The sequence below is a fragment of the Falco biarmicus genome, chromosome 3 (genome assembly GCF_023638135.1).
Source record: "Falco biarmicus isolate bFalBia1 chromosome 3, bFalBia1.pri, whole genome shotgun sequence".
NCBI lineage: Eukaryota > Metazoa > Chordata > Aves > Falconiformes > Falconidae > Falco > Falco biarmicus.
Window position 1 is genome coordinate 108,483,362 of NC_079290.1, and position 12,975 is coordinate 108,496,336.

General features: G+C 48.9%; 1 protein-coding gene across 6 annotated transcripts in view; it reads left to right on the forward strand.

Annotated features, from left to right (window-relative positions):
• The window catches only part of ACAP3 (ArfGAP with coiled-coil, ankyrin repeat and PH domains 3), a 96,748-nt gene that overhangs the window by 56,446 nt on the left and 27,327 nt on the right, over nt 1–12,975 (forward strand). For all 6 annotated transcript variants that reach the window (XM_056333491.1, XM_056333494.1, XM_056333496.1 and 3 more), the window contains exons 5-10: nt 2,392–2,450; nt 6,106–6,289; nt 9,911–9,955; nt 10,409–10,504; nt 10,840–10,914; nt 12,403–12,414. In XM_056333491.1, coding sequence (XP_056189466.1) covers nt 2,392–2,450; nt 6,106–6,289; nt 9,911–9,955; nt 10,409–10,504; nt 10,840–10,914; nt 12,403–12,414 — 471 coding nt within the window. The remainder of the gene's footprint in view (nt 1–2,391; nt 2,451–6,105; nt 6,290–9,910; nt 9,956–10,408; nt 10,505–10,839; nt 10,915–12,402; nt 12,415–12,975) is intronic.

Below are 12,975 nucleotides of genomic sequence, written 5' to 3' on the forward strand. Positions count from 1 at the left end.
GGGAAGCTGCTCCTTGGAAAAAGTTGCAGCCCAACGCCTCTTGGACTGCTGTTGGAGAGAGCGACTGGATGCCAAGAGCAGTAAATAATTTACACTGGTAAAAACACAAAGCTGGGTGGTCTTGGGGTTTTCTTTCTTCCCCCCTTGCTTTGCATCTGTTCATATTTAGACGCCGTTCGTGGCTGTTTATACTCAGCTAGTCCTGGCATGTTTCTTGCTCTGTCCTTGGCTGCAGCGATACACACAATGAACGCGTTCGAGGCTCTGCAGCCAGCGCTGCCGCGTCCTCGCAGGGTGCTTGGCATTCTGCTTGGAGCAGTACACCTGTGCAGCGTCCAAAGCATGACTGGCTTATCTCCTAGCAGGAGATCTTCGGTAGGGAGGACATCTGTGCCTGTACGAGTCTGTTGGCACTGGAAGGAAGGGTCAGGAAGGAACCGGGGTGTTTTTGCGAGTAGATTACTGTGGGGCATGATGTGTATCCCATGTCAGATCTCTGCAGTGCCTGCCAGGATCTTAGTGTCATGGACAGAGTACTGCTCAGGCTGGGAATCCTAACCATGCTATAGTGAGAGGAAGCAGTTTTAGTTTTGTTCTTGTATCTCACTATCCTCTATTCATAATTGGCAATTAATTAAATCCATCTTCCCCCAGCCAAGTTTGTTTTGCCTGTGATGGTGACTTGTGAGCGATGTCCCTGTACTTATCTCAACCCATGAGCTTTTTCATCTGATTTTCTCCCCTTGTCTTGCTGAGGAGGCACTGTCTTGCTTGGTGGGCACCTGGCAACCAGGCAAGGTTAACCCACCACCTCCTCACAAAAAGCTGCTGCTTTAGGCAATGCCAGCTCTTTTGCACTGTCAGTGTTCTGATGATCAGATGATGTTTCCTGCTTCCTGGAAAAGCTGGGAGACCCAGAGGTGCTCACTGCTTCTGGGTCTTACCTGAACTGTGTAGTGAAGCGGAGAAGGTGGCCAGAGAGGGACAGGAGAGGTGGTGGCTGGGGTGTCAAGGGAAGCTGCCCAAAAAGCTCCCACTGGGAAATCCAGGCTTGCCACAAGGAGGAGGGGAAAAAAGGCAAACTGAAAAAGCTGTTTGTTTTGATCCAAAGGGCTTTGTACAGTCTGCTCGCTGAGAAAAGTTGCCTCAACCTAGTCCTGTGTCTGCCTCTCGCTCCCTGGTTGAGAACAGTCCCTCACATGGTGGGCTCAAAGCCTCCTCCGAAAGGGCTTTTGACGTTTCAGGAGAGAAGGCAAGGCCAATGCTGGACTGGGAAATGATGGTTGAATCCTCAGGAACACAGACACAGTTCCCGTTGTGTGTTCCAGGACCTCTCGAGGTTAAATTGGCTGCTTAGGACACAGTATTAAATAGGAGCAAATCAGCCAGGGTTGTTCATGCCGAACAGCTGTAGTGATGCCGGAGCCCAGCACTGTGATATTTCAGGGCATCACTAAGTTTTGGGCCAGTGCCCAGGCCATGTGTTCCTGATGGTGGAATGAAATGGAGCCCCATCCGTTCTTTGTGGGCCACTTTTGCTGGCTGCCGTGGTGCCAGTGGCTTTTCTCTGTAACCCTGGGACGATACGTACATCCTGCTGCAGTCGCTATGTGGTCTGCAAGCCTCTCGCCATCTGGTGCCTGTTAGCCCAAATGCTGTGTCATCCTGTGAAATACGGAGTTGTTAGTAATCGTGCCCATCAGATGGATGGGAGGAAGCCGAGCAGACACAGCAGTAGGGGGAAAACACCTCTTAAAGATGGGAGGACTGGAGATGAGATGGACAGAGGGTGTAGAGTGATGGGCTTGGGGCCATTTATTTGTGAAGCACAGGCAGGAGAGTAAAATTTAAAAGACTTGTAAAAACGAAGCTTCTCTTTATATTGTGTGCTTGGATCTCTCACCCAAGTTCATCAGTGTGTGTGACATACCTTCAGCGTACATCATCGGTGTGATGTACCATCAGGCTGTGAAGCACCTCCAGCGATCGCTCCCGTTTCTTTGCCCGAAGTAGCCTTGAGCTGGCAGTGCCCTCCTCTGGCAAAAGGAGAAATGCGAGGCTGTGGAGAGAGAGAGTAGGGACTGTGAAGGCAGCTGCTCCTACAAACACTCCTCTTAGGAAGGTGTGTTGGTGGCATAGGTCTCTCTGTGCTATGCAGAGCCCTGGCACAGGCTGTGGAACCTGCAGTGCAGGAATTCTGCTCGAGTAACGGAGTGCTGTAGCTACAGAGAAAAGCTGTTATCCGTTATATAGCGATCAAATAACGGACAGCGCTAAGCCCTGGAGTCCCTCACTCTGAATCCCCTAGAGAGTGTTCATGGATTTTCTGACTCCTCAATGTTTCCATGTTGCCACACTGTTTGATATTCTTTTCCCTTTCTTTTCTTTCAGATCCTGTTTGACCAGGCTCAGAGGTCAGTCCGGCAGCAGCTGCACAATTTCGTGAAAGAGTGAGTACTTGTCTTAACCAGGTTGGTCTTCAGCTTCTTCAACTTCCATTGCACCTCTCTATGTGCACTAGAATCAGAACTGCAAGCTTTGCACAACTGCGGAAGCTTGGAGCAGAAGAGGTACTGGAGGGCAGAGGAAAGGATCTGGTTTGTGTGGTGCTGTTGGCTGGCACCGTGCTACACTATCATTTGGTTGCTCTGTTGTCAACCAGATGTCTTCATCCTATTGCCAGCTCATAGTTAAAGCTGGACAGTGCAGAATCATAGAACAGTTTGAGTTGAACGGGACCTTAGAGATCATCTCGTTCCACGCCCCTGCCACGGGCAGGGACACCTTCCACTAGACCAGGTTGCTCAAAACACCGTCCAGCCTGGCCTGAACACTTCCAGGGATGGGGCACCCACAGCTGCTCTGGGCAACCTGTGCCAGTGCCTCACCACCCTCACAGTAAAGAATGTATTCCTAATATCTAATGTAAATCTACCCTTTTTCAGTTTAATGCCATTTCCCCTTGTCCTATGACTATGTGCCCTTGTAAAAAGTCCCTCTCCAGCTTTCAACGTGAGGCATGCTTCCAGATCAGAGCATCATCCTGAAGTCTGGTGAAGTTCATCTGTGGAGCCAATCCTCTAGGTCAAACACACCCCAGAGTTCAGATCCCCGCAGAGCAGGGCCAGCTCTGTGTCGTATGTTGTCTTACAATTGATGCAGAGTTTCCTTTGTGATTTAAAAGCAGTGCACGCTTGCAGAAGGAAGGAACTTTACTGCCCAGTGACTTCGGGGTCCAGCAGAATTACTACATTCTTAGCTCCATACGGATCATGCTTAGTCATTCCAAATTACAGCAGCCCTTCTCTTCTGGAGTAACCTGAGCATCTGTCTGGGAGGATCATAGAATCACAGAATCATTTAGGTTGGAAAAGACCTTTAAGCCCATCAAGTCCAACCATTACCCCAGCACTGCCAAGCCCACCTCCAAACCATGTCCCTGAGCGCCGCATCCATGTGGTTTTTAGACACCTCCAGGGATGGTGACTCCACCACCTCCCTGGTTAGCCTGCGCCAGGGCTTCACCACCCTTTCAGTGAAGGAATTTTCCTTAATATCCCATCTAAACCTCCCCTGGTGCGACAGATGACAGACAGGAGAGCCCTTCTTCATGTGGAGGGAGCAGCCGATCATCACTGAGCCTTCAGCTTGGAGCCTGGCCGCTGCTTCAGAGTTACTTGCTAATGGAAAGCAGGTTTACAATGCCCTGGTGTGAGCAATGCAGAATATTGCATCTGAAGGATGTGAACTAGCACGTGGCAGGCTTGAGGTGCAGAAGAGCTGGGAAGTTAATGGGATGGGACCAGCCTGCACTGAGATCAAGGCTCTCAGCAGGCTGTCCCTGCCATGTTCCTCTGAGTGCCTCTTGTCCCCAGGGCAGGTACCTTGGATCCCATGTCAGCTGAATATAGGTCAGAGAGGCAACCCAGGGCTTCAGCTAAGCAGGAGCTGGTTACCATGGGAACTGGTAATTGCCTGTGAATCCCTCAGCAGCTGTGTGGTTTGATGGGGAGGGAGGGGGTCCCTAGCTGACCCCCCCATTCCTCATCCCCATCTTCTTGCCGAGCAGTCACCCTACCCCCACTTTCTCTGTAGTTATTTCTCTGATGAGCTCAGATTTAATCTGCTTAAGGCCGGCAGTCAGAAAGGAGAATTTCACTTTCATTTTGGGTCTGTCATCCTTTCAGCATCTTTGCAACTTCCTCATCTTTTTACACTTGTACTGCTCAACCTCTGCACTTGCAGGCCCTGGTGCCTTGATACTTGTGTTGCTCCCACCCTTGATTGGAAAATAAATTCTACCCTTGGGACCATTTTGAATAATCCATGTTATTATTTTTTTTTTATTTTTGAATAATCCAGCTAGAGCAAATCTGTGACTTCCTGGCTGAGGATGGGAATAAAGGGACAGGGGGAACTGTGCCCTTGCATGGTGATTCATCCAGATCTGAGGGCAACATTCACCCTCTAACCTGCCCTCCCTGTCCCCCAGCCGTCAAGGTCTTTGCCTGGATTATTTACATGGTACATGCAGGAAGGGTCAGCTTGCCCTGCCCATGCTGCCAGTAGCCAAATGTTCTGTGTCTGCTTTAGCACGTTTCCAAGCCACAGCCCTTGCTGAGTAGGAGGGTTTTTGGAGCTGACTCCTGAGGTTGCAGTCATGCTGCTGCAGCCTGGCTTAGAGCAAAGCTGGGAAATTCCACCGTGGCTCCGAACTCTTGCTCCTTTCCATGGGGGATATGCACAGAAGAGGAAGCTGTTCTCTCCAAAGCTGGATCAAAAGCTCTGTAAATTCCCCACAGCCCTTTGCTGCAAGTGACCCAAAAATGCAAAAAGTGACCCTGTTAATTTTCCTGTGAGTGGAGCTAGATGGCCATGTCACTGGGCAGCCCTGAACACTGAGGGCAACGTGGCAAAGCAACAACCACCACCAGGACAGGAATCCAGCCACCTCCGTGTTAATTTATCCTTGCTGAACCTGTCGCATGGTAGATTCTCTTGGCCAAGGGCTGATCCCTACAGAAGTATATGCAACTTCAAACAGTTTGCCACAGGGCAGAGTTCAGCATTTGCTCTCTGACTGTCACGTTCAACTGAAGCTCTTCATCTTCCCTAGGGCAAAGAATAAGTGGGCGCTACTATTTACTAACAGTTTTTAACTACCTTCAGTTATAACAGTTTATAATTGAGGTAAACAGAGCTCCCCTGGACAGAAGATAAGTGTGTTGCAGCTGCTGTAAAGCAGCATTGTTATTGCCAGCTCCTGAGGAACCAAGGCCACTTTTAAGAGCTGAGCTTCAGGAATTGATGTGTTCAGTTCTTTGTGGTCATGCAACTTAAGTTGAGTCCTGCCTGAATGGTACCTGCTATTTTATTAAAAAAAAAAAAGATAAAACAAACTGAAAAAAATAAGTCTACCACTTGCTCTGTCTTTGTAGCCTCCCCTCTGCCCCTGCAGAGCAGACCGCTGATCTCATGTGAGGTCTCTAGGCATAAAAACCCTTCGACAGTTCATACTGTGAATGCATGTATTTCCCAATGCTAATGTTAATAAATGTGCCTATTATACAAGGGGAAAAGAATAGTCAAATGCCTGGATTTTACAGTCAGACAAGGCAGAATCAGCTAGAGAGGCACATGAATGGCCTGGGTGCCCCAGTTGAATGCCCTGTCCTGAATTTGAAAAGTAACTGGTTTTATTCTTTTCTCTAAGTGAAATGTGAAACTTGTATTTTCACAGGTAAGTTCCGAAATGTTCTGCTCCCCACTTACTCTGAGGACAATTGTGGGCTATCTTTAGGGCTGGATGCCATCTGGCCTGGCTTTCTGGATGCTGTCCTTGGAGAATTTCCTTCAGGCTTTGAAGGCAGTATGCAAGGTTCAATATAATTCCTTACCAGCTGTCTCTGGAGTTAATCTGGAGCCTGTCCAGCTGGACACGGTGGAGCTTGGTGGGGTGGGCTAGGATCCCAGTGGCCTCTGGAGCAGGATGTCTGAGAGATCATAGTGTACCTGGTTGCACCTCTCCATCCTCTGCTGGGATCAGCAATATTCTGGCTGCTTGGTAACGATGATTCTCACCATCTCCTCTTCTTTGTGTTCCAGTGATGTCCGGAAATTCAAGGAAACCAAGAAGCAGTTTGACAAGGTGCGAGAAGACATGGAGATTTCACTAGTGAAGAACGCCCAGGCACCTCGGCACAAGCCCCATGAAGTGGAAGAGGCCACAGGCACCTTGACCATAACAAGAAAGTGTTTCCGCCACCTGGCCCTGGACTATGTGTTGCAGGTTGGTGTCTGTGCCCCAGCTCTGACTGGATCTCCCAGCACGGAACGAGACACCACAAGCAAATTGCTAAATAATCTGCTGTAGGAAATGAAGAAGTTGAGGGATGAGTGGGGCAAGTAGGTTTTTACCACCAGGTTCCAAAGGGTACTGGATTATTAATCCATTGGACATCTTTCTCTCTGCCCCCTGTGGCAGGGAGTGCTTACTCCTGGTGTGTGATGGAGCATGAAACCACCAAGGTTTGCTGTAGTTCTCGGCGTGGGTGTAGGGGTGCGGCTGTGCACCCATGCCTAGCTCAGCAAAGCCCCATGCTGCAGTAGGTCCCAGGGTTCTTTGAGCTGCCTTTTGGCATAATCCAGCCTGTCTGTATGGAAGGGTAGGCTGTGCTGGGATGAGAGGACCTTCCCTGGTGGGGCTGAGGTCTGTAGCTGATCACATCTGCTTGAAATAGTCACAGGATGTCAATGTAAGTGGTGTAAGAGAGTGGAGGTGCCTCCCCAAATCCTTAGCTGCTTTGATCTTTGTAACTCTCCCGAGAGTCTGGTAAAACAGGGTCATGAAACTACTGAAAGTGAGAGACAGAACGCAATGCTGTCAAGTGTTCTCTGCAAATCATTGTCTGCCCCTACGTGTCCTGAAGGGCAAAGGTCTGGATCTGTGTGCACATGTAAACATCCATGTGTGTGTACCTGTGTCTGTGCCTGAAACTCCAGAGGGATGTGTGTGCATGTGCAAATACCCATCTGGGTGGATGTATGTGTGTACATGTACGTATGTGCGTGGTGCGTAGCTACATATGTTGTGACAGTGGCAATTCTAGCTGAGTGGAAGGCAAAACAGTTTTCAGAATTAACGCAGCGCTGAAGAGGGACCCAGAGAGATTCACAGTCAACAGGACCAGGCTCTGAGCCACTTCGTCTAACTTTGAAGTCAGGCTTGCTTTGCCCAGGCGGTTGGGCAGATAACTTCTGCAGGTCCCTTCCAACCTGCGTTACGCTGCGTCTGTGTGGGAATGTGTGCTTAGCTGTGTTTACACCTGTGCATGGCACTGACGTGACTCTTCAGGTCTGTGACGTGTTCTCCTTCCTAAAAATGCTGTGGCATTTCTGAAAAGGGAAATTTTAATAATTTTTTTTCAGTAGGAGTAATTAAACACACTGCCTTAGGCTGCATTCTCTTCCCAGAGGGACATTCCCTGTGGGAACGCTCACTTGGTGCCCCCAGGATGGTCAAAGATCGTTCTTTGAATCATTCATAGGCTTCATGTCAGGTCTGTCCTTTCAAGCAATAGGTGTATCAAGCAGCCAGAGTCACTGTTAATATTGATCCCTGTGTGTCTCCACTAGCTGTCACTCCTGTAGCACTGATCTAAGGCCATTTGCCAACATGTTGTGTCTGACCGTGAGGCAGTCTCTGAAGTCCCATGCTCTGGCAGCCGCGGATGGAAAGGCAATGCTTTCCCCTTGGAGTATAAATCATGCATGTCGTTGATCCTCCTTTAGGATTGAAATTTTTTGCATTTAGGATTTAGATATGGATGCAACTGTGTTTGTTGGCAGGGTCACACTACGGTTAGCTCACTCTGTCTCTTCCCCTGAGGAAGAGGAAGAATTCCTTGACCGTGCTGATCCAATGCTGGGGAGGTTTCCCTGCTGGTCCACTGCAAACTACCAGACTAAACCCATCGGTTTTAAAATGCATAGACATGAACTTGTCCAGGTACCCTTTGGTATTTAATTAAGGATATAGTGATGAGAGTTATCATTTTATTCTTTTATATCTGTAATATGTAGCATATTTCCATTATTACAGTGACTGGTTTATGGCTATACATGGCCCGGAGGAGTTACTGCTGTGGAGTGAAACTGTTGCTATAAAGCAGCACTACTAGTTTCAGGTTTTTGGGTTTTTTTGGTTTTGTTTTTTGTTTGTTTTTTTTTTTAAGGAGGTCTCTAGGAGGTTGGGGGTATACCTGAACTACTTTGTCTCCCCTCCTGTGTTGCTGGAGCTGATGACCACGTTGCCTAGTACACAGTCAGGAGGTGGATCATGGTGTGCCTCATGGATGCTGTTCCTTTAGCAAAGTGTTTCTGAACAAACGGGTGCTGCATTTCTAAATGAGTTATTAACACACTGGAACCAGTGTGCTGTCATGCTAATGCATTATTTGTGACACTGACAGCTGAAGCCCCATTGAAACCTTCTGCTGCTTTTGACAGTTTCTTCAGCGCTAATTGCAGCACTTGTGAGACTTCCCGGTGTAACTCGTGGAATCTATGGGCAAGCTATTGTAACTATGTGCTATTAATTTTTTTTTCCTTTTGAAATTATATTCTCCTGGCCAGTGCTCAGGCCTTACATAAAATTTTTAAATTATTTTTAATTCTTAAGGATATTTTTCACTTCCAGATCCATGGCCCTGTATCAGAGAAATGTACTAGGTCTCTCAGAGTTTGCCTTTGTCCCCAGTTAAAGAGGATTTGCGATAGTTTTATCTTCGTGCCCAAGAGATGCTGATGGCTGTAGTTTCACTGGTAGAGTAATGAACATTAGAAACAGATACTACCTTTCTTGTTCTTCCTACATACCTCATAATACTGAATTATTCCAGTCTTCCTGTTCTTCCTTTCAGGGTAAAGATTGCTGTTGACTCCAAAACTGCGTGATTGTGGGGGGCAGGGGTCAGCACTCACTGTCCCAGTGGCATAGAACAATACTGGAGAGAGAGAAAGAACTGGGATGTAGCACCTTGCTGTATTGTGCCCAAGGTTTTATGGCAGGGATTTTAGGTGGGACTTCGCCGATCAAAGATGCAGGCAGTGAACTGTGAGGAGTCAAAGACGAGCTTCTACAGCCACTCTGCTAAGCACCTGCTGGAGAGCTCAAGGAATGTCCAGGCTTTCCCCTCATCACAGTAAATGCTCCAAACTGGTTCTTTTGCAGTAGCAGGGTGCATTTCCAAAGCAATGCTGTCTTGCTGTTGCAAGAGGTACTGCAGTTCTTCCCTGACCAGGGAAGAGGTGTAAGCTTGAATGTGCTGGAAGGCCTTTTCTTCCACCCCAGGAGCCCAAGCCCATCAGGGCTGGCACAGGACATCCTGAGCTACTGCTGCTTCTGTGTGGAAGGAATGTGATGGTCTCTGGGGCAGTCAGCCATACACTTTTCTCCAAGAAAAATGGGTGTGTAAAGGATGCACACACTGGGAATATAAGCCCCTAACAGGTACCACAATTTCCTGGCTGGCTTGAATGTGATTACTGAACTGGTACCTCTCAGCCTAAGAGAAATCAAAGCAGTGACCTGAGAGAGTAATTATCTCCTTCATGTGATGCCAGACTGCACTCTGGGGTCATTGCTGTCAGCCTATGTACAGGCAGACATCTAGCAGCGACCTTAATCAGTAGCAGCCCAGGTCAGAAAGTACACGTGTGCTCTTCCCCTTTTTATTCTGCCTCAAACTCACCAGGACTGTCTTTTCAAAAACTTAACTTTCTGGAAGTGTCCTTGAATAGTTTGTGGTTTGCTGCTAGGGTTACTACAGCGAGTTGTTCCTACTTGGATCTCCACACCAGACTGCTTAACGCTGCGAGTGCTGAGAGTTTTATCTCCATTCCTTCACAGATCAATGTCCTCCAGGCCAAGAAGAAGTTTGAAATACTGGATGCGGTAAGGGCGCTCTCTGTTTTCTGTGGCTGCTCTCAGTGACTCAATGAAAGGCAGCCCTCTCCATTTCAGGTTGCATGGGTCGACATACCGACTCCTCGGTCTGCCCTGGAGATACTGTCTGGGACTGCTCTGGGGGCTGCAGGTATGCTAACGAGGGGAGAATGAAGGACCAGCAGGATGCTCCACAGGCCAGGACTGGAGAGGACTTTTGAGGGTGAAGGACACTGCTTGTACTGCTTTATGCTCACACCAGGGGTTGCCTGACAGTGAGGAAGGATTTGTGAGAGGAAGAAAGGAGAAGAGGGAGAGGCATCTAACAGATAGATTGCTTTGGGAAGGGAAAGGGTTAGACCTTGAAGAGACTTCTTTGTGGGTAATAAGGGATAATAAGGACTTCTCACACTCGCCTTGTCCCAGAACCTGCTCTGACCTTGCTATCCTTTCCCTCCCCAGATGCTGTCCTTCATGCACGCCCAGTACGCCTTTTTCCAGCAGGGCTACAGTCTTCTCCACGAACTGGATCCCTACATGAAGAAACTAGCCACAGAGGTGAGGGGCCAGGGGTATGCTTGACTCGACCTGCCTGTTCGTACCCCTTCACCCTGAGAGGACATCCTCTTCCCTTTTCAGCTACTGTACTTGGTAGTCAGGGAGTGGTCCGAGCATCATGCTTGTTGGATGAGCCATGCTGCATTATGGGGTGGCAGCCAAAAGCTATGGTTACTTCCAGTGCACACCCAAACACAGCCCTTTTCCCCTCTTGTGGGGACTCGGGATGTTAGGTAGGGCTGGTGTAATCCCGGAGCAGAGAAGCAGAGATGGACGGTGGCTAATAAAACCTCCTTCCTGATTTCTGTACCTGCTGTTCTCCTCCCTGCCTTTAGCTGGACCAGCTGGTGATTGATTCGGCAGTGGAGAAGAGGGAGATGGAGCACAAGCATGCACTGATACAGCAGAGGGTGAGTCCTGAAGCTGCAGCTTGGTGCAAGCAGCACTTCTTTCCATTAGTGTGGTTGTCTGGCTCAAAGTGGCAACTGCTGCCTGATGAGGGGCCTGGCTGGGCTAGTCTTTGACAGCCTGGAGCAGTCACAGCAGAAGTTGTTGAGATGAAAGTAATAACCGGATGGACACTGGGAGACCTAGCTAGTAGTAGGTAAGCCTGACGGAACGCAGGGCTTTCAGCTGCTGACGGATCCAGGTACACAAGGGAGAGGGACACAGGCAGGACCCCATGGCTCGGGGCACCTGGGCTGTGTTCCCAGCTCTGCCGCTGACCTGCTCCTCCTCTGAGCAAGCCTGCCTTCTACGCTTTGTCTCCCTCTGTGCTGCTGAGGGTGTGGGAAGATACAAAGGTTCATATTCTATAAATGGCTCTGAGATAGAGGAGTGGCTGTAGTTGTTTGTAGTTGCCTGTGAAAGTAACTTGACTGCACAGCAGAGCTGCTTTTGGGGAGAGATCAGAGCACTCCTCTCCCTCTTTTCTCTTCTCTTCTCTCTTCTCTTCTCTTCTCCTCTTCTCTTCTCTTCTCTTCTCTTCTCTTCTCTTCTCTTCTCTTCTCTTCTCTTCTCTTCTCTTCTCTTCTCTTCTCTTCTCTTCTCTTCTCTTCTCTTCTCTTCTCTTCTCTTCTCTTCTCTTCTCTTCTCTTCTCTTCTCTTTCTCTTTCTCTCCCCTAGTCTTGCATCCTTCCTCTGGCTGAGCAAGCTAGCTTTTATCTGGCAAGCCCCATGACCTGCAGCTACTGCCGTATTGATGTGTCCATTCTAACGCTTCTCCCGTGCCTTGCCCCGTGGTGAGGCAGCAGCATGGCACCGTGCCTGAGTGCCCAACCCAACCAGATGTCCAGAGCCCCTGCTACAGCACCCAGCAGATAAATGAGCACTCCTTTGGTCCCCGTAGGCAGGACTTGCTGCAGAGCCTTTTCTTCGTACCTGGGGAGCTCACACCACACTGAAGCGATGCTCGTGGGTCGTGGGGGAGAGAGGGCAGGACTCCATGCTGCTATTGAGAGAGTAGTGTGCTGCAGGGAACTTCTTTCCTGCAAGTGTGCTCCAAACTGCAGCTCAGATGATTCTTGCTTGGCTCCTGTGACATGACGTGGCCACAGCCTTGAGCAGCGTAACTTTGGGAAGATCTGCGGGGACCCAAGCCATAGAGCTGCCATGGCTGAGCAAGCTGTTATTTTCAGCTGAGCTATGGTAACCCACCATGTGTGCCTTCTCACCTGCTGTAGTTGGGGGTAACCACCATGAACTGGCAAGATAATAGGCTTTATTATCAAAAAAATTTGAGCCTTCAGTAAGGAGGCATCTTTGGTTAACATGGGCTCTGATTTTCCAGACCATTGGATTGGACCAATGATTCCAAATCCAAGGCTTACAGAAACATCAGTTAATTTTTTTTTCTCTTTTCCTTCTTTTCTTCATGGATTGCTGACCTGCCCCTGCAGACCCTCCTACAGGTGAGTACCCACATGTATTTCCTTCTTCTGGCATCTTCATTTCTCAGAATTAACACTTTGCTGCTCTGGATATTTATGAAGTCCTGCCTTTGAAAGCAAAACAAAGAAACCTTGTCATAGCATTGGTGGTGTAACCTGAACACTGGAGATGGAATTTTAAAGCCCAGTTTCAAGTGATTTGGATTTCATCCTCATCAAAGGTGTTTTCAGTCCTGTGCTAAGATAAGATTTCAGGTCCCTCTGTTTGTGTGGCGGTCAGTCTTGACTCAGAGGTCAGTATTGCAGTGGCAGCAGTGCTTGGCTGGCACTCGGTGCATGTTTAGTGCCTGGGGGGCTATGAGGACCACAGTTCTGGTGGGAGGCTCCTGGCAGAGGGTGTTGGTGGACTTGTGACATACACAGCACACTCTGACACACGCTGTCACACGCTGTGGGCGTAGTAAGAAGGGATTTCAGAGAGCCCTAAGAGAGAACCATTCACGAACGCAGCCCTGCGTAGGGTTTGCTGAGGAGTCCGTCTGGCAGGCACTTGTGGGGATCAATACTTCTCAACAGGAGGAA